Source organism: Danio rerio, chromosome 23, assembly GCF_049306965.1.
Source record: "Danio rerio strain Tuebingen ecotype United States chromosome 23, GRCz12tu, whole genome shotgun sequence".
Lineage (NCBI taxonomy): Eukaryota > Metazoa > Chordata > Actinopteri > Cypriniformes > Danionidae > Danio > Danio rerio.
The window spans coordinates 20,287,548-20,312,106 of record NC_133198.1 but is presented as its reverse complement, the minus strand read 5'-3'; the positions used below and the strand labels follow the sequence as shown (position 1 = coordinate 20,312,106).

Genomic DNA, 24,559 nt, shown 5'->3' with positions numbered 1-24,559 from the left:
TGACTTTATCCAGTGAGTTTTTTTTTTTTTTTTTTATGGTATAGTATGTACATAGCCATATCAGAGTGGTGTAAACACATCACCTGTTTTATTTCCTACAATAAGCCAGAATCCAAAACTCAGCGATTTTAAGGCCAGCCACATAGTGATGTAGCAGTGCAGTTATCCTTTCCCACCAATACTGATTGACAGACATGTATTATCATGCCTCAAGGCAGGATTTGCAAAGAAATTGGGATAAAAAAAGATAGATCTATGCAAACTGTCTAGCTTCACCACAAGAATAAGTGGAACACTGTATTAAAATTTTCAAATCATTCTCATGTAAATCAAGACAGTAAAATCGCTGTGTAATTTATTGCCACTCGAATCACCACAGTGAACTATAAATCAAGAGTTTAGATTCAAAAACCTTTAAGTGTCATCTAAAATTTTCTTTTACAATGAGATTTTTTTTCAGCCTCATATGTTTATGTTCAGTTGTTTCATGTTAAAGGGAATAAAAACAACCTATTCTTTACCATAAAAGTGAAATTACTGAACCCAGACACAGGAGCCTGAATAAAAGCTCATTTTCAGATGGCACTTTTGCATCTGAACTCCTAAAATGATTATGCTTTATAAACATACAGCAACAAAAGTCCCAGTTTGTGAACATTAACTCTTGTTTATTTTGTACACTAGCTTCAACAGATATCTATAAAGCATATACAGTATGTATGTTTATTCTGTGTAGGTATTCTGTCACATTTGGCACAAGTATGTGCACAACAGTGCATCATATTAAACATACATTTACATTTGAAGGCATCAGCGCAAAATGGCAAAAAATCCCTATTATTAAAATTAAAAAAATTACAATGTTCAACAGGGTGTAATAAATGATCTGAGAGGTAATTCAAACTGAAACTTACATCTTGTAAAAAATTGTCACAGTTGGAGCCCTTTAAACGGAATTTATTGGATAAAAGGTTGATTATTATTATTAACTATGATTTAAAAAAAAAAAATTAATCCCATCAGTCACAATTGAAACAGTATCAGTCTCACATGACCAGATCAGTTTGCAAACTTTCAGCTTGGACATCTAGAAGATTAAAGAGGCGGGAGTTTGTTAATGCATGTAGTATATACGTAGACATGGGACGATAACCGGTTTCAAGGTTTACCACGGTTTGGAAAATTCATAACTTTCTGTTATACCATTCCTAAGGTATAAATACACTTTTGTTTTTTACGACTAGCTATTTTAGTTTTGGGCTGCACGGTGGTGCAGTGGGTGGCACAGCAAGAAGGTCACTGGTTTGAGCCTCGGCTGGGTCTATTGGCGTTTCTTTGTGGAGTTTGCATGTTCTCCCTGTGCTTGCATGGGTTTCCTCCGGGTGCTCCGGTTTCCCCCACAAGTCCATGAACATGGTACAGGTGAATTGGGTAAGCTTAATTGTCCGTAGTGTCTGTGTGTGAATGAGTGTGCATGGATGTTTCCCGGTGATGGGTTGCAACTGGAAGGGCTACATAAAACATATGCTGGAGAAGTTGACGGTTCATTCCGCTGTGTCGACCCCGGATTAATAAAGGGACTAAGCCGCAAAGAAAATGAATGAATGAATAATTTCATTTTTTTTAGGGCAACAGTATCTCCAGCAAAACGACCCTCCAAATCAAAAGCTACTGGTCAGCCCACGATTCAGCAAGCATCTGAAAAACAAGTCACTTATACACCAACATCCAGCATGCTATAGACCTGACTAGTGGCTTAATTTATATACAAAGAAAAGAAAGATATCCAAAGATGCCTTCTCAAGTTGTAAACTAAAAATCTGTGTTTTTGAAACTCATAAAGATCAGAAGTCAATGATTTATTTTAATTATTTATTTTAATTATTTTAAAATAAGTTTAAAAATAAAAAGGGCAAAAATATTTCAAGTGTTTTTTAAAATCAAAATATATTGTGTTCAAAAGGGGGAAAGGAGTTTTTTTACCCAGAAATTTAAAAAGGACTGATTTTAGAGCAGTAATCACAATAATTTTTTCCAAGCTTATCATACCGTCACAATCTTATACCCGCCCATGCCTAGTAGTATAATGTGTATTGAACTGAAATTAAGTAATGGACTAACTTTTATGTTAATCCATTAATGTATCTATAGATTCTTGCATTTCTACAATATTGTGCATGTTGCAGAGTCCAGCTCAGGTCTAGAGCAAACCCTGCAAGCCATCAATCAACTTTGACCTATATTCTCTGTGCTGGGAAGAAAAACAAAACTGCTTCAGGCATGCGTCATGTGTCAGGCCTGTGAATGAGTGATGTGATGAACAGGAGGAGCTATTGGGGTGAAGCATGCACATCTTCTGTCTAGCATTTTAAAGGTCATTCTGTCTAAAGGTGAAGGTTGAGCAGAGTAAAATGGGGTAAATGAGATATAGGCACAGAGTACTGAGTAAACAAAGCCTTTTTGTACATTTGCCCTATGAGATATGCTAAATTAGGTCAATTTCGGGTTTGAAATGTTTTCACAATAAGGATGTGGTGAAAGGACACCCCACAACTGCTTTACTATATCACTTTACTATATTTAAAGTGTGCTGTTATGGGATTAATATCACTTTACAAACTTATGAATTGAATCTGAAGTTATTTCACCCATAAAGATTTCAGCAAATGAATAATGTTAAGCATAAGGCTGAAATATACAGAGAATGTGTCCACTTGCCAAAAAATGTCCATTGGAAAAATGCATTATTTTGGCAGTATTTGTGTAAATGTGCTAATATTGGCTAATATTTAAGGGGTAGTACCTCATGCCATTTTAAACTTATGTGATACAAAAGAAAACAAGATATTATGAAGGTTGTTTGTAATCTGTGCTGCACTTTAAAGGCAAAGTGCTGTAACTACACACTAACTACTACAATAAAACTTGAAAAAAAAAAAAACTAACTTGTTTTACACAAGGGTGTTAAATGTTAATGGATTAGTTAGCCTGATAAAATTTATGTCATTATTTGCATGTTTTGCTGAAAAAAATAAAATGAAAAAGAATCTGGTCATTTATAATTATTTTGTAAACTCTAGAACCATTAGACTTGCAAAATCTTGGAGGGACTAATTAGTTTTTCTGAAACAGGACTAGGAGAAAGAACAAAGGACCCAAAGTCCACTCACTCCTTGAACTGCAGTATGGAAATGAAAAACAATTGCAAGAAATGTATTATGCAGTTTCCACTGAATGGCAGCTCAGTGATCAGCACTGTCACCTCAAAGCAAGAAGGCCCCTGGTTTGAGTACCGACTGGGCCAGACATTTGGAGTCTGCATGTTCTCCCAGTGTTGCTCCAGTTTCCCCCTCAGTCCAAAGACATGCGCTATAGCTAATTTAGTTAAAACAAATTGGCACTAGTGTATGAGTGCAAGAGTGTATGGGTGTTTCCCAGTAATGGATTGCGGCTGGAAGGGCATCTGCTGCGCAAAAAAAATATGCTGGAGTAGTTGGCAGTTCATTCCCTGATAAAACTAGAGAGTTGAGTTGATTTAAACCTATTGGTACCTGGTATTGGTAGATTCTTTTTTTACCCACATATACACATACAAAAGTACATTATAAAATATTACAATTTATTCAGAGGGAGAAAGCTATTCCTGTAACGTTTTGTCCTACTAAAAAGCATCTGAAACCTTCGACCAGAAGGGAGCAGGATAAACTCATCAGACAGAGGATAAGAGCTAAAGTTACTAATGTTCTGGGCAATCAGTAAAAGCTGCCTATTATACAGGGATTCAGTACTCAGCTGTGACACCAATCCACCCGCTGGACCACCTAATAACCTGGCTCAGTCTATTCCTGCTTTTAAAAGACAGACTTCCAAACCATGCCCCAAGAGCGAAGGATATAATAGACTCAATAAAAGCACAATAGAAAAGAGTAAGGATATTGGGAAACGTGTTAGTTTCCTGAAACAATAAAGGCACTGACGCCCCTTCTTGCACACAGCATCACAGTATGCCTCGAAGTTTAAAAAATGAACAATAATGGTATATTTGTAGTTCTCCACACATTCTAGTTTTTGACCCCTGATAATATTCACCTCAGTTGCAGTATGGTTCCTTCCAAAATCAATAATCAAGTCCTTAGTTTTTGTTGCAATAAGTTTTAGATTTGACTCCTCACACCACTGAACAAAATGAGCGACTATATGCTGAAGGAAAATTAATGAATGAGACGCCACTGAATGCAAACTTTTGCATTCCTGCAAGAAATCTCCCTTCCTAAATTATTAATGAAAACAATAAAGGTAGAAAAGATTGAAGTAGTTGTTGTTACATTGCAACTACTCTTTTAAGTACTGAGTAACAATAAATAACTACATGTACTTATATGGTTGGGTTTTAGAAAGGGTTAGGTTTAGGGTTAGTTACATGTGATTATGTCTAATTTTATTACTGTAGTAATGTGTAATGAAACATTTCCATGAATGTGTAACATCTAAAACTTTTGTCAAAGGCAAAACTTACCGTGAGCAAATGCAAATTCAAACACGATCATAAAAATTCAGGTTTTACTCACTAATTTGCTAAAACATACAATAAGCCAGCAGCTACAGAAGGTTTCATGCATTGCATATTAAATCCCATATTTATATTTTCTTCTTTGGAACTCACGTTCAACAGACTAAGAAGGTGGGTTAAAAATGAAGGGCTTCATTTAGACAGGTTTAAATGAACCTGAAGATGACATCAATGAAACATCAGTCACACTGACTGAACTTACAGCACTGTAAAAGTTTTGGCTTGGTGCCAGAGGTTAGTGGGTGCATGTCTATTTCCGGTTGACCTCAATTGACTGTATAATTATACCAAAATGGGATGCTGCCAACATGGTAGTGTTATTTATAAACCCTCTGGTTAGTTGGGAGGTATATATTGACATCAGAATTGCTGATCATCATTGTCATCATATCAGGAGTCGTGTGGTTAACAGTGTGGGCTTGATGGTATACACCAAGACACAGGCCGGATGACTTATTTTCTCCTATACACAACCAGAGAAGGTTATTGAAGTGCAAAACTGACAGTAGTGAAACATGTAAACAATAACAGCACAAAACATTGCATGAGTAATTCAACATGAATCATTAGTTCAAACTCATGTTGTTATTAATAATAAATTGCTTCACGCAAACAATGACTGCAAATAAGAGCAAAACTCTTGACTCTATGTTTTGCTAGTTTTGTTCAACTTACTGCTACACTGTGAACCATTACTATGCCATTAATTAATAAATAACTGAAATATCAGCTTTTTAAACTGTTTACTTTAAAATCCTATAAAATTTATAATTTTAAAAACTGCTAAACTGTAAACATATGAACTATTCAGGCCGAAAATTTCTGTTGATAACAGTTTCTGTATATTGTGATTTACGAGTGTTTACTGATTTTTATGGTTGTGAATTGCATTATGGGACCTTGATCTCTTCTTTGTCAACTTTTGATGTTGAATATTTAACTCTAGAGTTTAACAAAGTGACTTATAATAACATTTTTGTAGTTTCAAAACAATATAATGTAAATATTAAATAATATATACAGAAATAAGTCTGGTAAATTAACAAAACAATGTACAATATATCACTTTAAACTATTAAAACTATTAAAAATGTTTGTAAAAGTTTCAAGATTAAAAGTTGTTAAAAGCATAAATAAATGAAAAAAAAAACACCTTTTTTTTTAACAGAACTTGTATTTTTTTCCCCCAGATGAAGCCTGTTTAATAATAGATTTAAGTTGTTTAAATTTGGCAGATTTGTTATGATTTAAACAAAATCTACTGCGATTGCTCTGGCAGAGCTTAGTCAAAACATCTGAACCACAGGTCAGTTTGCTTCCAAATGAAGGTGCTGTTGAAATATGAACACAACAGACCAAATCATCTAAACAAACCAAAAACAGGACATGATGTCATCAAATACAACCAAAAAGGACAGAAAATTAATATACCTGTTTTGTTGTGGTTGTTGTTTTGTTCTCTGAGCTACGTTGGCCATTACAGTTGAACAGGTGTTGGAAATGCAACATTGCAGAAGATATTTGTTTGTGTAACGGAGGGATATCTGGTGCTGCTCTGGCTTCTTTATACATCATAAGTCTTCATGTGATCTCAGCTAATGAGAAAATACAAAAGCAGGTAAATAAAACAAGCATTTTCATCCCAGCACACCTTTTTTTTTGTAAATAAATATTCTTATGTAGGCTATCTTAAGATTTAGACTTAAAAATCAGCAAACCAGCACTAACAACTTCTATAATTATATAGAATTCTTCTATAAACTTCTATAATCAAAACCAACAGAACCAAAATAGAACTGTGAACACACTCCAACACTTGAGTGTTACCTAGCATAACCTCGAGCAGGCTGTATGTAAATATTTGACAAAAGTGCAGTTATAGATACTGACCCAGTTTTTTTTCTCTTATAGATTTCCTTATTGGCTAAATAGTTCATAATATATATAAGTTGGATGGAGTAAAAACATGAGTAAACTCTTACTCGAGACTGCTTGCAATAGTTTTGCTAGGTGAAAAATGCTGATACTTTAGGAATTCCAAATAAAAAAATACAATAACATAGAATTTCTCAAGCGAATGGGTTTCATTTTTATTTTTAAAGTAAGGTCAGATTATAGCCGACTTTAAAACAGCTGTATTAGCCTAAAAAGGCTCATGAGTGACTTACAGGAAGCAGATCGATGTGTGGTGAGGCGAGGGGCTATTTTGTGGCGTGCTGCTGGTCACGCACTGACTGCATGAACAGTGGTCTCGTGTAAGACTTTTCATTTCTTCTCAGATGTATTTTACTTTTGTTTAATCCAAGGTAAATGAACAAACCAAAACGGAACAGGACGAAATATAGTTATAATACAAATTTATGTTGTAAATTTCTTCGTGAATGAGCCTAACACGAATGACCCTGCTCAATGATATTTGACAGATGATCCCAGCCTACACCAGCAGCTCTTGTGATTAGTTTAAACAAATAGCTGTTGAAGTTTACAGCTTCAAAAACAGGGGTAGGTTTGTTGTTATAGTAAACGCATCAAGGTCATTTTAAATATTTAAATTTAATTAAATATTTTATTGAAAATTATTGGCCCACATGCTATATCAGTAAATCTGACGAACAAGTTTATAATTAATCATAAGTAGACCAGAATGACACAACTACTGACTGCAAGTTACAGCTAATCGTTGACATTATATTTTATCGCCATCTGCTGGTCACATTTCACATTGATTCTGCTAAACATTCACTACATTTGGCAAAACCCTATATTTTACAGCTGTTAAGACAAGTCTTTGGGCAAAACATGTACACATTCTTATCTATTTCCCCGAAACAGATCCAAGAACATAGGCTATCTGGAATTTGCAGGTGTAATACTAATAAAACATCAAATGATACATTGTGATCAGTTAATTTTTTATTATAAAAGGTCATAAACTTTAGAGGTCATGTACACTAGGATTGTGTCTATTTGGAATAAAAGTTAAAAGTATGAATAACATAATTTTTGTCTAATCTTGCATGCACTTTCTTTCTTAAAAGTCTGGTAATTATGACTGCACTGAAGAATTAGCTTGGGTAAATTGCAAAAATCAACAATGCAGTGCACTATTACAGTTTACAAATTACTCAATATTTAAAATACAAAAATCATCATAAATATACATATCATTTATCATTTTATATATTCTTTGAAATATTAATTTAGCTTCATGTTCACTATGATAATACCATGTTTATATACAACTATCATTCATATTGTGTTGGTTTGTATAGGGTTGTGTATCTGTACAGTATATAATCAGACATTTTTACAAACCTTTTGATGCCCCAGAACTGATCTGATTGACTAAACTGTTAATTACAGATTTAAACATTTATTTCGTGGTCTTCAAATCAGTACAATCTACTCTTTAACATTGTTCATTATAAAATAAAACAGTATATTGCCCAAAACCCCAATAAATTATTCCCTAAGAGCTTCCAAAAAGTGCTTCAAGTGCGCATCCTCATTTTCTGAAAACTGATACGGTGGACTAATTGCCAGTCCATTTAATTCATTGAAGATGATTATATGATGGATCTGTCTTTTAGAAAAGTTTCAGCCAACAGGATGTTGTTATCTGTCTGTGTTAATTTCCCACACTGCTATATTGGCCTTGATAGTTGTCCAGCTCATCCTTCAAAACCTTAAAGTTGGGTCTGTCCACTGACTCTATTCTCCAGCAAGCTCGCATGATGTTGTAAATGGCTTGTGGACACTTGGGTGGTGAAGGCATTCTGTAGTTTTCCTTCGTTATGAGATCATACACCTCACCAGTGTTGACACCTATAAAAGAATAGCAAATATTACTAGTTCAAGGGTCTACTAGTACACTAGTGGGTGTTTGGGGTCTTAGGCCCCTGATGTATTGTCAATAGCCCCTGATCTTTTGGAGTATGTTGCACTTGAATAAAAATAGGTTGTATAACATTTATTTTGTTATCTAAGTACTTAAAATTACCATTTACATCACACGCATACCACTTACGGCAGTTTTTGTGTTGCTCAGCTGTTCAGCAGTACCTGTTTCTACTGGCAGGTGGGAGTGGCACATGTTAAAAAGATCCCGCCACTGCATCATTCATTCATTAATTTTTTTAGAGGAGCTGAAGCTGATCAGGTAATAATACAACTGTTTCGCAAATTATTAAGTAAAACAACAATTGTACAAGCTTTCTAGATATGATATAGATATCTAGACAAAGTTATCTAGATATGGTATAGCCAGTCACATCTGTTTCTGTAATAGTTAAATCACAGTGTGTTCATGCATCTATTATTTTATAGCTATATTCTACTGTAACATGTTATGTCAGTTAGCATTGGATTATAAATCGACTTTCTTATGAAAAACCTAAGATGGCTGGAAGAACACATATAAACCATTTATTGCCGCAGTAGTGAAAATGATCAGTTAAAGCCTTTTTATGTTTACCTTTTTATGTTTATGTTTTATGTTTTTTTCATTCAACTACAGCAATAGCTGGATACCTTCATCCATATTAGGGATTTCCTGGAATGTTCAACTACTTTTGTGAGGCATGTATGTAATTTCTGCTCAAGTGTGAATGAAACAGGCATTACATGCATTTAAAGTGCTACAATGCCCACATCAACCTTTTTTGAGGAAAACTGGAAAAAAAAAATCAGCTTTCAAAGAAATTTGAAGGAAACATATGGACTTGTGTAAGCCCCTTATCCCTTCCAACCCTAGCAACGCCCCTGTGCACATCCATTTTTAGATCTCTCCAGAAATGTTCAATCAGGTTCAGGTCTGGGCTCTGGCTAAGCCACTCAAAGACATTCACAGGGTCATCCCGTTGCTCCTCCTTTGTTCTTTTGGCTGCATACTAAGGGTCATTGTCCTCTCTTATATGGTAATGATATTAATTAGGGGGCATTTTCTAAGTGGAGATCTGACAGCTGAGCACAATTTCAAAGTCATTTTTTATTTATAAATGTTACATCACAATGTTTTTCATGTACATGTTCGTTTCCTCTGAATCACACTTACAGACTTTTGCGAAATGACCTTAGAACAAATTTAGAATGGTTTCTGTGCAACATTTAAAAAACATGGCCCCTATATTTATTAATCATATTTCAACATTTACTATAAATGCATAATTAAAATTCCAAATGCTTGTTAACTTTATTTAATGCACTGTGAGTTAACATGAACTAACAATGAAATAAGTAGCATTACAAAGATAAATAAATACTGTAATAAATGTATTGTTTATTGTCTGTTCATGTTACTAAATACATTAACTAACATTAACTGATACAACCTTATTGTATTACCAAAAACCACTATAAACACCAAACAGAACTGCTAAATAAAAAAAAATTAAGTTTTGCATGTAGTTTCTTCCCTTCAAATTGTTTTACAACAGATTTTGAACTATAAATAATGTATGCCATAAAAATATAAATATTTAAAGTAAAAATAATGTTTATGATTTAAAAATATATTGTGTCAACCCCCCCCCCCCCCCCCCCCCCCAAACAAAGAGAATAAATGATTGTCTTGAACCTGACCTGGATAAGGTATTCCTCCATGAGTAACAATCTCATAAAGGAGAATCCCAAAGGACCAGACATCAGATTTACTGGAGTAAGTGCCATGACCAATGGCCTCAGGTGCTGTCCATTTATATGGTATTTTCTTGTCATCGCTTAAATAAACTGGCTCCTAGACATGAACAAAATTTATTAGATGTTACATTAGCTTAGGCTATGAACTTCATTTCCAGTTATAAACTCTGTGGGCAATTTAAGATAGTCCACATTGCTAGTTCTAGATTAAACTCCCTTTTGCATTCAGAACTGCCTAAAAGGCACAGAATTACATTTTCAGTGGGGACACACCAAGTCAACGCCATTGGGCTTCAACAGTTTCTGTTGGTGTTAGTTGTTTGCCGTCGACTTGGTGTCGCCAGTGTTCTGAGTGTTCAGTGTTCATTTTATCATACAACTCATACCACATACCATTCATATCACACCACTACACATTAATATTTAGGTGATAGCATTGATGAGTAGCATATTTTGTCATCAAAATGTACTTCATACTTTTTGAATGGGAGGTCAGTCAATCTGACACGTTAGAACACACAACATGTTAAAACGTCTTTAGTGTTTCCCTGTTTTCTATAAAACCAAACCAGAAATCATTAACAGACATCATTAACATGGTGACAAAGGACACAGTCTTGTCACTAGATAAAATTGCTTAGTTATCTAAATTTAAACATTCTTTGAAACATTTGGGATAATGAAAGCACATAAGTCTGCATAATATATACCACTCGTATAGTGTTTTTCTTATGTCTTGTGCCTTTAATTCTTTGTGGCATGGAATCAGTAAGATCCTGGAAATATTCATCAAAGATTTTGGCCCATATTATTAATAGCATCATGCATTTGCTGCAGATTTGTTGTTTGCACTATCAATAATCACCCCAAGCTCTACAGTAATAGTAACACTAATGGGCCAATTCTTAAGCACTTATTAACACCAATTCAGATACAGTTTGTGAAGCAAAAAAATAAATAATCAATCTTACCTTAATGATTCGAGCTAGGCCAAAATCAGCAATTTTGCAGACATATCCATCTCCTACAAGCACATTTCTGGCAGCGAGGTCCCTATGAATACTGTTATTTGCCTCTAAATATGCCATCCCATCTGCCACTTGAGCTGCCATGTCAATCAGAGACTCCATCTGCAATGATCTTCCCTCTGGATCTGCATGATCAGGAAGATATATATATATATATAATTTGTATTAAAAAGTGTATATATTTAAATCAATAAAATAAGAGCAGCCCATGCATAAAAAATTTAAGACTTCTTAAAATTATATCTATCAGACAGTGACTGACTTCTGAGGAAATGAAGCAAGTCGCCCTTTTCTATTAGTTCGGTGATGATGTAAAACGGTGAGGAGGAAGTGCACACAGCAAAGAGAGAAATCAGGTGCTTGTGACGTAAACGCTTCATGATCTGCACCTCCAACTGAAACTCCCTCAGCACAAGAGCATCTGTGTTTAAAAGATAAAAGCAGAAATATTATTTGTTGTTATATTTACTTCTAGCATAATATATCATGCATTTTTATTTATTATTAACAAAGATATATTTCATATCTATTCAAAATATTGTTAGAAATAATATTAGAAATCAGGACAGTCAGTAAAGCAATACTGGATATTAAGACATTTGTATTGTTTTAAAAACAAACTTTAGTGGGTTTTGTCTGGTGTAGACACACAATATAAGCTTAAAACAAAGGGAAAACATGCTTTATTATTATTATCTCAGTTGTCCTCAGAATATATCTGTGAAATTTTAGCACAAACAACTAACAGACAATTTATGAAGCCATGCTGTAAATTCCATTCAGGTAGAAGTAAAAAAATATAGATTGCTTTTACAGCGTTTGCCTTGAACATACACTCACTTTATTAGGTACAAGTACACTTCATTAGGTACACATTATTTATTTTCCAAGTGCTCCAAGAGCCAATCACATGGCAGTCACTCAATGCATTTAGGCATGGTCAAGACGATTTGCTGGAGTTCAAACTGTGCATGGCATGGTTGGTGGCAGACAGGCTAGTCTGAGTATTTCAGAAACTCTTGATCTACTGGGGTTTGCATGCACATCATCTCTAGGGTTTACAGAGAATGGTCTAAAAAAGAGAAAATATCAAGCGAGCAGCAGTTCTGTGTGCGCAAATGCCTTGTTGATGCCAGAGGTCAGATGAGAATGGCCAGACTGGTTTGAGCTGATAGAAGGGCAACAGTAACTTAAAAAAACCACTCGTTAGAACTGAGGTAAGCAGAAGAGTATCTCTGAATGCACAACACGTAGAACCTTAAGGCAATTGGGCTAGAGCAGCAGGAAACCACATCAGGTGCCACTCATGTCCGCTAAAAACAGAAAATCAAAGCTACAATTTGGATAGGCTCACCAATAATGGACAATAGAAGACTGGAGAAACATTGCCTAGTCCGATGAGTATCGAATTTTAAACAACATGAAAGCATGGATCCATGCTGCCTTGTATAAACGGTTGAGGCTGGTGGTAGTGTAATGGTTTGGGGGATATTATCTTTGGACACTTTGGGCCCATTAATACCAATTGAGCATGATGCTCAACACCACAGCCGACCTGAGTATTGTTGCTGACCATGTCCATCCCTTTATGACCACAGTGTACCCATCTTCTGATGGCTACTTCCAGCAATATAACGCACCATGTCATAAAGTGTGAAGGATCTCAGACTGGTTTCTTGCAATATTTCCAGTACCTAGCTGAATCTATACCACGAAGGATTAAGCAGTTCTAAAGGCAAAAGAGGGTCCAACCCGGTACTAGTAAGCTGTCCCTAATAAAGTGTCTAGTAATTGTATGTTAACTCCCTGAGGATAACTCAAATCAAAGTGTATTCAGAAACATTATTTACTGTTACAAAGGATCTTTCTCTGGAGTAAACTTATAAGTGATCTTTTCCATGCTCACACTAAAGAAATTTGGGAAAATAGGCCCTCTTTAGGTACATTTCAATTTAAATTGAAGAACATGACAATAAATGTGTGGCAGTGTATCTGTAGTACTGCGTTTATTCCACTTGGGTGAACCAAATTACAGTATTTCAGCCAGGCTCTGAGTTTTAAATAGCCATTTACAAAAGACTTTTTCTGCAGAGTATTTAGTTGCACATTTACTAGGGTAATGTTTAGGACACTATTATTGTGCATGACTTACATTGTGTTCATGTACCAGATTAAAAACAAGTGTTCACCAAAAATGCATTCATATCCTAAAGCTGCAAGGCAGGTAATTGCTTTCATAAGGAAACATTTATTTTGCCTGTATTATGCGATTTGTTTTCCCTCAATGTCACATTACTCATTTACATCTAAAACTGCTTTTCATTGTCATGCATGTTCAGTTCATTCCCTGAAGGAAATTCCTGAACACCGCGACTGACAAAAGCAAGAATTCCTGAGTTCCTGCCTGGAGTATTGTGTATCTTGCTTTTGAAGAGGTTTACTCTTGAGGAAAGGTGGTTCAAACACAGGCGTGAATGTCTCTTGTGTTAAAATAAAACCTTAACCTGTTATATCCTTTTATTAGACACTCAAGAGTCAGTTTATACTACAACAATGTCCCAAATACTAACTATATTTACAGCTAAAGTCAGAATTATTAGCCCTCCTGCTAAAATCTAAATCCTGCTAAAATCTTTAAAAAAAAACTCTACATTTTTTTAATGGAGAGAAGTTTTTTTTAACATATTTACTAAAAATTTTTTTTAATAATGAATTTATAATAAAAGAATTTAATATCTTTGCTATGAAGACAGTACTGTTACGATCACCAGCGATCTAACCACCGGAGGTCGCTGGTAAACAGAATATAAGATAAAATATAAAATATATATAATTATTATTATTATTGCTTAAGAGGGCTAATAATATTGACCTTAAAATTATTTTTAAAAAATGTTAAACTGCTATCATTCTGTTTTCATCTTAAAACAAATAAGACTTTTGTCAGAAGAAAAAAAATATTATAGGAAATACTGTGAAAAATTCCTTGCTCTCATAGCATAATTTGGGAAATATTTGAAAAAGAAAAAAAAAATGCCCAGGAGGGCTAATAATTTTGACTTCAACTGTATATACACATACAGACATCATTAATCAAAAATAAAACAATTGTTGTGACAGTTGGAGTGTACATCATTGCTAATGGAGTCTCTTAAAGGAATAGTCCTGCTCTAAGATCAATGATGTAATCAGTAGATGTGATAATATTTCTGATGCAATCTGTTGCTGATGGGCCACTGTCCTGAAAAGTTTACACTCCTAAAATTAAGGTTCCAAAAAGAAGGTTTTGCAGACCATGACATAAAATGTATTGGTTCCTAATAATGTACTTACATCAAAATATAAATACACATGTACTTAACGTGTTCTTAATGTATTGCAGAAGACATCTGACATTGAGGTGGGATATGCGTAAGGTTTGATGGTCTGGGTATTGTTTAAGATTGGGTTAAGATGTAAAGGATGATCAACAGTGTAATTGCAAAAATTGATTGCAGATGTAGATACATGAAGGTATTTAGTCAAGCAAAAGTATAATGTACAAACATGTATTTACACAATGCATACAGTATAACAAATTATTAATTTCAGTGTAAGTACATAGCAATTATACAAACTTAATATAAAGTTGGACCAGACTTCTTAAAAGAATCCTTTTCTTAGTGTTAAGAACATTTTAATGATCTAAAGAAACCTTTTTCAATGCACAGAGGTCTAGGTGAAATGGAAAGTTTCTTTTGACTGTAAAGTGTTTTATGGAACTATTGGAACCACTGATGCCAACAAACTACCTTTATTTTTAAGAGTCTATTCATATAAAACACACATTAACCAGGTAGTCTGTGTCTCCAAGACTTCTAGGGGATGTGTTGCAGCTAAAAGCTCCAGGAGTGAAAAATGGGCACTCATGTGTAGCCCTATATATATTTCTGAAGATTGCAAGTTATGACGCTGTTCCTTTTCACGCTTACCAGCTCACTGTTTAACAATGTGTGGACTGCTTTCCCGCTGTTACCAGCTTGTCCAGTTAGCTCATCATGTATGTTGGTGGACTTGATGCAGAGAGGAGCTGATCATGACAATGGGGTTCATGTCCGGTGAGGAACAGTGAAGAAAGCAGGTTAGATAAAAAAAGAGGCCCAAAAATAAAATAAACAAGTAACATGGGTAACAGGGTGAGAATGTGGTAAAATCTGAAAACGTGGTAAAAATCAAATGAGGGCTTTTCTTTTTTTTAGGTGGGTGGGTCAATCTGTGCTTTTTAAAACACTATTGGTTGGGTTTAGGAAAGGGGGATGGGTGAGGTTATCAGTCAGTTGGTCAGTCATTAAATCAGTCGAAAGTCGAAAGCGGCCTCTGGTGGATTTACGCAAGAAGAGCAGGTGCGAATGGCACTCGCAAGAGATATTTAAGATCTGAAAAAGTGTACACAGCGGCCTCTGGTGGATTGACAAAAGCAAAAACTGCAAAAAACGTAGCTCCTGGGACGTATTTTGTGCTCTCCAGAAATGTATGTAGGAGTACATAAATATAATGAGCCTGTTTTGATTATATGGATGTGAAAAGGACTTTTTTCTATTTTTGTTGTCTGAAAAAGAGAGAAGGTTCCTACGCTGCAAGAACAACACCAGACTGAAATGCTATTCATCCTTTTCAGGACTTTGTAGTACAGGGATTTGAATGTAACAAAAATATTCGGTCCCACTTTATATTAAGTGTCCTTAACTACTTTGTACTTGCATCAAAAAATAAATACAATGACTTAACATGTCGAAAATGTATTGCAGAACACTTCTGGTGCTGGGATACAGGTCAGGTTATGGACAGGATTGGTGGTATTGGTAGGTTTAAGGGAGGGTTAAGGTAAAAGGGATGGTCAACAGTATAATTACAAATGTAATTACAGAAATTAATTACAGATGTAATTACATACAGGTATTTAATCTAGCATAAGTACAATGTAAAAACATGTATTTACACAGTAAGTACATTGTAACAAATTATTAAGTTCAGTGTAAGTACATATTACTTAAGGCCACTTAATATAAAGTGAGACCAAATATTCTCATAATAAAAATAAAGAATTTATTTAGCACAATAAGAACAGGGTCAACTATCATTTTGGTGGGTAATGCTTGTATTCTAATATGAGCTCACCGTTGTTCTTGAGGATTTTTATGGCCACTTTAGAGTGATTTTTCCATTTGCCACTGTACACATCAGCAAAGTGACCACTGCCAAGCTGATTCTCCAGCTGAAATTCCTCTTTAGGCAGCTCCCATTCATCCGTTGAGGGAGGTGGCACATTCTCCGGCTTTATCTACAGTAAGATGATGCAATAGTGTCAAGAGGAAAGAAACTTACATGCACATTTGTTCTCAGACAAACTATATATATATATATACATATATATATATATATATATATATATATATATATATATATATATACATATATATATGTATATATATATATATATATATATATATATATATATATATATATATATATACATATATATATACATATATATATATATATATATCACATATTTACAGTATTAAATCAGATGGTTTACAATCAGGCAGTATATTTGCTAGAGTACTATGCAATAGTTGTTTCTTGATGTTTGGCAGATATTTACGCTCTGATGCACATGCAATGGTGATGCAATTTCAAAATTAAGCTGAAATAGCAGAAATTTAGAAACTCTTGCACAGACTTCCTCTTTTGATCAAAGCTAAGCAAATTCTGAGAATACAGCACAATGTAAAACCAGTACAATGAGAGAGAACAAGCAAAAATGGAAAAAGAAAGAAAGTCTCACCCGAATGCAAGGCTCACTCAGTAGGTCCCCAATGGAGAGTGGGTGACTTTGATAATGTTCAATCACTTCTACTATACTGCTGAACTTAAACAACGCATCCACGTAGAACTGATCACCAGTCTGAAAGATCTTGAAGTGCTTTGCATTTTCCTTTGTCCTCACTAAGATAAAAATATTTAGAAATTCAGACAGCAGTTTTGGCCTTGAGGATTCCAATATATATATATATCTTATTCTGGGTTCCTACTTTAAGCCACATTCACTGACTTTTCCCTCCCTTTTACAGACTAAAAAGCTTGATTTCCATAACAAGGCTGTTGTTGTGCTTATTTATAATCAATATAGTATCAAATATTAAAAACAACTTTTGTAGCCTTTTTGGACAGAACTGTCTGTATGTATAGCGTGTCCACAGTCATATTGGAGTGATTTAAACACAACTCTCTTTTGTAAATTTTACTGACGTTAAACAACGCCAAAATCTCAGTGTTTTTGAGGACCACCGCAATGTGATGCAGGAGTGCGGTTTTCCCACCGAATTAATTGACAGGTGCCATGTCACCATAATAACATGTATACACATGTCCCGGAACATTTTTTGGGGATTAATCTGGGATTAAAGTATATGTTACAACTCTCTGTTATCAATGATTAATTTTATAAGTTTAAAATACATTTAAAACAGAGCATGTTTTTAATAAAGAGAGTAAAATCGCTTTCAAATTCTCAACCACTATAATCACCTTAGCCGCATGGTGTCAATAAATATGCATATGTGTGTGTGTGTGTGTGTGTGTGTGTGTGTGTGTGTGTGTGTGTGAGTGTGTGAACCTACACTGGTCTCATGGTTTGGTTATGATTATCATGCCATTGATTTGGTGCATCACAGTGCATTGACGATGCTTTCCATCCATAATTAGATTTTTTCATCACAACACAAGAATATTTTTTTATTAAAATCTATAAATAGATTAATATTTATATATTATTTGTAATACAATTTTGTCCTTTAATACAAGCAGTAAGATATATGTACCGACCTTTAATTTGACCTGCTCAAAGAAAACGCTTTTTAGAATGTATCAAACAAAACTCCAATACATGCACAGAAGACAGCACAAGCATTTATAGCAAATAAACTCATGTAAATATTATCTCGCTTGCTTTTTTAGCGCTGTCAAATGAGGTCTTACACCTCAATGATTGGTCTTTACCCGCTCAACAGAAAAGGCTGCGATTGGTTTTAGAAGTGAAAGCGCTGTTCACCAATGAGTGACGCGGGAAGAACAGCCGCAGTTATTGTCTATATGCACATAATACGCGATTATCAGTAATCCATAATAGACACAGTAGAGAAAACTTACATCTCAGACACGCTCGAGTTTGGATCCACAACTATCGTTTTAATAGCCAAGAGAAAAGGAAAAGTTACCTCACAAACATTTTACAGCTTTTCCCCGTAGTAGTAAAATAGTGGCTCGTGTGCTGTGCTTTCTTCAGTGTCAATGAAAGACTTTCCAGCAAACTTACAAGCAGTTGAACTGTGCATAATTATCTAATTTTTAAGTAGTAGGAGCATTTTTTTTTAATTCGCCCTTGCCTCCTTCGCCAAAGTATTCTACTACGACATCACGCATAGGAGATAAATGACGTCAGTTTGTAATAACCGGTTATGATTATTACTGAACCGATATCAAATTGTCCCCATCTGCATTACGGTGCACCGAAAAAAACAATTGCATATGACACCCCTAGTGTGTGTACTGCAAATGGCATTGGTGTAGGCTTATCGTTTCAGAAAGGCTTAAAAAGTACTCCACTGCAAATACATCAACTAAACTTACTTGGTAATTTTGACTCATGACCTTATTTCAGCTTCATCCGTGTCTGTTTCTATCACTGACGGCTGTTTATCTGACGTAACACAGGAGCAGTGTTGCCAACTAATTTCAATGACAAGGCGCTTAGCTCTGCTCGAAAAGTCGCTAAGTGTTGCTAGATTATGTCATACGTCAATTTGCATATTAGTGACATCATCACGTCCAGCAGTTTTTGTTTATTTAACAGCATATGGGTTTTTATATTTGCACTAACAGTTACACTTTACATATGCATATCAACCTAATTAAATGTATTGTTGTTTGGATAGAGTACATCTAGATGTTTAGTGAATTTGCAGTAATCTCTCTGACATAATAAACCCACACAAGTTTGGAAACGGTCACTAAAATATCTGTGATTATGAACAAGAAAAAAAAAAAAACGTGAAACGAAACGGTTAAATTTAAAAGAAAAGAGACGCAAATCGGCTTGACTGTACAAGGGAAATAACACAAACTTGCAGAGCTAAATCATTTGCCGTTGATACGCAGAGGGGTGATCTGCATATGTGAGAGACAGCTGTGGGGTACTGGGCCCCCTTTTAGTGCTCTGAGGCGGGGGAGGGGCTGACAACATCACCCGCAACTCGTTGAGAAGAGCAGGAATGGTACAATATGGACAGATGAGAATCTATAAATAAATCTCTAGTAACACCAGAAAAAGTTGCTAGATTTGTTGCTAGTCGCTTTTTAAAAGATTTGTCACTGGGGGTCTGAAAATTTGCTAAATATAGTGACAAAGTCGCTAAATTGGCAACACTGCACAGGAGAAGCAGACAAGCACATCTGAGTGGTGAGCAGAGAGAACCAGCTCATTTGGATTTAAAGGCACAGGCTACTAAAACAGCTACATTGTGAACAATGGACTTGCTGTAGTTTTTGTGGTTGCAAAATGGGCAAAGTTTTACAAATCTTTTATTTAGCTTTTCTATCATCTACTGTTTAAGGCCCAGTTTTTGAAGTGGTCATTTTGAAGCAAAAGCTTTTATAATTTATATTTGACATGTTTGGCTTAGTTACAGTTTTTTACAATTGCTATGACACTTTTATCAATACATTTAACAAGTTTCCTAAACTCTTAACACAGTTTGCACAACATCCGTCTTCGTGGGCTATACAATTAACACATTTCTTGTTGTTTTAACACAAAATGCATCCAGTTAACACAAATTAAAAATGCTTAATCATCTTTTACACATAAGCACAACCAAGAACAAAACAATGTAATTTTACAGTCAAATTTACAAATGCTTTAACACAGTATGTCAGAACAGATAACACCATGTTCTAAACAGAAATTATATAGAATAAAGTCATAGTGAACAGCTGTTCTAGTTGTGAATTTAAACACAAATATATTCCCTATATTTTATTCAATTGCCAATGAGAAACAGCATATTGTGGTTATATATATATATATATATATATATATATATATATATATATATATATATATATATATATATATATATATATATATATATATAAAACCGCAATATGCTGTCTCTCATATATATATACATGTACAAATAGATACAAATATACAAATAGAGGACTCTTGAGGTTTTTGAAAGGAACAGTGAGCCCATCAAAGAACTCTGTCACCAATACGTCCATGTAAGATTATGCAATACAGTCCTTACAGTACAATACACAGTGTGTTTTGCAGTAAACTACTCTTTAAACCTGGGGTTCATTAGTACATACAGTACATATACAGTACAGCATTTGCATACACTGTGTCTAATTACTTTCAGAGAGTCATGAAGTTAGAGGCCAATGAAGTACCACATGAAATTTTCAATGTTGACAAGGCTGGGGATGTCGCCGTAGGAAAAACATAATAGGCCAAAGGGCCACAGTTACTGTGCCGGGCCACAGAAGATACCAAGTATAATGTGGATGAGAACATGTGGCAAAAGAACGGGCAGAATAGAAGATTACTTTGTTATTTTATTATAATTGTGGTGCTTTTTCTGTTTGCAGTGATGTTCTTCTAAAAAAAAGTCTGTACTGCAGCAATTCTGTGTCTGTATTTTTTTTTTACATTAAAGCAATTATTTTTCTTCGTTTTGTATAGAATTTTTGCAGTAAAAGAAAGAAAATGCATGCATTAACTTAACCCAACGAAACAAAACTGTAACGAGACTTCAAATATAAGGGCAGAGCTGACACAGAACCTAATGCAGTTTCTGTAATGTCAGCTGATGATAGTGTTTTTATTGTCAGTGTGTTCTGATTGACTGAATGTTTCTGTTGGAAGAGAACATGTGTTTGTGTTTTAAACAATAATTTCATTTTGAAACATGTTTGCAGTGTTTTGTTAGACATGGTGTAGTGTGTTCGTTTATTATTGTATTTTGTAAAGTAGTTTAGAGGTTTTTAGTTTATAATGTGTGATTTTGAGCATGAAATTAACTGTTTTGCCAATTGTGTGTTTTAGGTGTGTTGCTGCGTTAAGAGTTTAGCAAACTTGTTAAATGTATTGAAAAAAGTGTCACAGCCATTGTAAAAAACTGTAAGATATATTGTCTGCTGACTGCATTTGACTTTGTTGATGAGTGAGAAGTGTACAAGAAATAAAATGGGCTAACCATAACAATAAAAGTGAAACAACTAAAACATTTTTTACAAATATATAAATATTGATAAATGGAAACTAAAATTCAAAGTGACCTAAATTCAGTGTCTGAGAGAACCTTTTAAAGTTCCATGATGTTCCTCGAATTCCATGACCTGTGGGAACCCATTGTATAAAACTCACCAATAACTCTCATTAAACAACAACACACACACCTGACAGTACGTAGCCCATGTCGTCACTCTCACTGACCCGCACAAGAAAAGATCCATAATTATTTTCATCAGACATGAGGTGGCTCACTGCTCCAACACGATTCATCTTTCCAAAAAACCACCTAAAAGATCAGAGAAAAAAAATCTCTGCATCAGTTTAGATGTTTAAAAATGTTCTTTTAACTGATGATCCTGAAATATCAAGTTTAAATTGATACAGTGCAAGATTGAGAAACAAATCAAGCTTTAATAATACTCCCAAAACACTACAAAAGCATCAAAAACACCACTTTCGAAGTGCAAGTACAATGGTGTCAACATTTGAATAAGATTTGTTCAATTAATTGTTAGTCCAACTGATTCATAAAACCATCTAAATGATTTGTTTATGAATCAGACTAATCAGTTTCTTCTGTTCTTGGTTTTATGTTTACAGAAAGGATGATGATTCAAGGTATGTTTTCACAACACAGCTTTTTTACAACTCATTTTTTTATTACATTGGTTATTTATTTAAGTTACAAAAGTGTTTGAGGGTCTGAAAACAGTTTTTTTCCCCCTATGTAAACCTCAGAAACTCAAAAAATAAATAAAAACAAATTGGAAAATGATGCCATGTGCATGAGCAGATTGTTACATGCTTAATCTATTACAGCTTTGTCTGATCTGATTTTTTTCATAACTAAAACTAAAATGTGAACTACAGGGATGCATGTGATGTGAAGACAAAAGTGACATGGCAAAAAAAATGTTTTCATCTTTACATAAAACTTTACAAAAATGAAAAACTCTTTAAATAATAATATAATAACTGAAATTATATTAGATAATTATATGAGAGAAAATCCTATCACAGCTATGATCATAGTGACATGGAGGAACTACATCACTGAAATCAGTTTCAGATTTATACAAAACCACCTAAAACTACCCAGCTTTAAAGAGCTGGAATATTTAAAACAACAGATAACAACGATGCAAGCTTATGAACAGCAAGTTCTTGTCTGTTTGTACGTTAATAGATATTTTTTATCATTACATTTTTTATTATGCATGTATCACTATATTTGTAGTTTATTTGCAATATTCCAAACAAATCAGTTTTATGATACTGGTAGGCATACTGTTGCAAATTCCAAAACATTTTTGTATTGTATTCTTTTCTTTGAATTTTTATTCCATGTCTTATCTATTTATGTCATATGAACGTCACGCCCAGTACAAAAGTCAGAATTGTTATTGCATCTGAGATGATGTGGTTAACCAACAACTGGTTTACAGTCTTTGAAAAAAAATGATTTATTATTTGGAATAAAACTGAAATCATGAAATCTGGCAGCATTTAGAATAACCACTGAAATGCCCATTACATTTCATATACAACACAATGACTCCAAAACCTAAATAAAATAACTGAAATAATTGCAAGAGAATGTAATTTAGATCATTTAAAAAAATAGTTTGACCAAAAAAGGCAAATTTACTCGATATTTACTCAGCCTCAAGTGGTTCAAACCTTTCTTTCTCCTCTTGAACAGTTAAAATATATATTTTGAAGAATGCTGAAAACCTAACCAATGACTTTCATACACTCAAAAATAAATAAATAAATAAATATAAATATAAATATAAATATATATATATATATATATATATATATATATATATATATATATATATATATAATTTTTTCTTCGTTCAAACTTAAAAGGACAACTTAATTTCTCATATTCAATCCACAGAAATTAGTTTGAAGTGCTAATTAAACTTAATGAATTTGTGTTGGGACAACATGAATGAATAGTGTGGAACCCTGCGTTTTTTTACAGTGTAGTAAGAAAAATACAAGTCAATAGTTACAGGTTTCCAGCTTTCTTCAAAGTATATTTTGTTCATCAGAAAAAAGAAATTCTTAAACGTTGAAACAAATAAAAGTGAGTAAATGATGACAGGATCATCTTTTTTTTTGGCTTTTCAACTATCCCTGCACGTTTAATTGAATATGTACGCTGTAAAGTCAACACAGACTGCATTTAGGAATAGCTTTTTTCACACTCACGGTTGAGACTCTACGGAATCTCGAGCCAGATAATTGTAAGGAACAAAACCGGTGGTCACACGGCCGAATATGTCCTTTTTATTGGCAGTCCACCAGTCACCGGAACGGTCGGTAATCTCGAACTTATCTCCAGCTTTAAAGGACAACTCCTGGTCGTTGCGCGCCTTGAAGTCCCACAGTGCCATGTAAATAGCAGCATTGTTGTTTGCACTCGGTGGTAAAGGCGGCTTGATCTTCGGCTTCGAATAACGGCGTTCAGTCTCATTCTTGTCGAAGCCCTTGTTCGTAAAGTCACCGTCAACTTTCACGCTATTTTCCCCCTCCGCTTGTGGTGGTCCGTATATTTTGTCCCATATTGTCTTGAGACATGGGCAAGTTTTCCTACAACATTCCCCCATGAGGTAAAAAGCACCTGCTCTCGCGGATTATTCCCATATGAGCGCGATGCTTTGAGGAACTGTCACTAAAGTGAAACCTTCCGCATTTGAACCACGCCTGTGGACGACAATATGACACAAGTTCAAAGGCTAAACAGGCATACTTTATTATTTGAGTTTAATTGCTTTACAGGCTATCAGCATGCTTGCAGACTTCTCGTCAATGCGGGTACATGGTTCAGAAAACAAATGATAAAGAGACGGCAGAAACACGAATACTGAAAAAATACTTTATTCACAAGTGTCATCTGAAGAATTCATCTTATATAATAATGCACTGGAAGACAATTGACTTTTGACATGGATGATTTCTACGAAACCGATC

General features: G+C 34.5%; 1 protein-coding gene across 1 annotated transcript; it reads right to left on the bottom strand.

Annotated features, from left to right (window-relative positions):
- Nucleotides 1-7,470: 7,470 nt before the first annotated feature.
- ptk6b (PTK6 protein tyrosine kinase 6b) lies at nt 7,471-24,241 on the bottom strand. Its single transcript, NM_001076672.1, has 8 exons — nt 23,798-24,241; nt 21,739-21,860; nt 17,063-17,223; nt 16,393-16,555; nt 11,498-11,656; nt 11,179-11,360; nt 10,151-10,304; nt 7,471-8,395 (listed from the first exon to the last, which is right to left on the bottom strand). Exons 1-8 carry the CDS (start codon nt 24,193-24,195, stop codon nt 8,199-8,201), a joined length of 1,536 nt encoding a protein of 511 aa, NP_001070140.1. The 5' UTR covers nt 24,196-24,241; the 3' UTR covers nt 7,471-8,198.
- Nucleotides 24,242-24,559: the final 318 nt, after the last annotated feature.

Bases quoted from the DNA above. Each gene is read 5' to 3' on its own strand.
- ptk6b (NM_001076672.1), bottom strand. From the start codon at position 24,195: ATGGGGGAATGTTGTAGGAAAACTTGCCCATGTCTCAAGACAATATGG. The intron at 17,224-21,738 runs GTGTGTGTGTTG...TTTTTATCTTAG, and splicing joins CATGGGCTACGTACTGTCAG to TGAGGACAAAGGAAAATGCA. The intron at 10,305-11,178 runs GTAAGATTGATT...GTTCATGTCTAG, and splicing joins GCCTAGCTCGAATCATTAAG to GAGCCAGTTTATTTAAGCGA.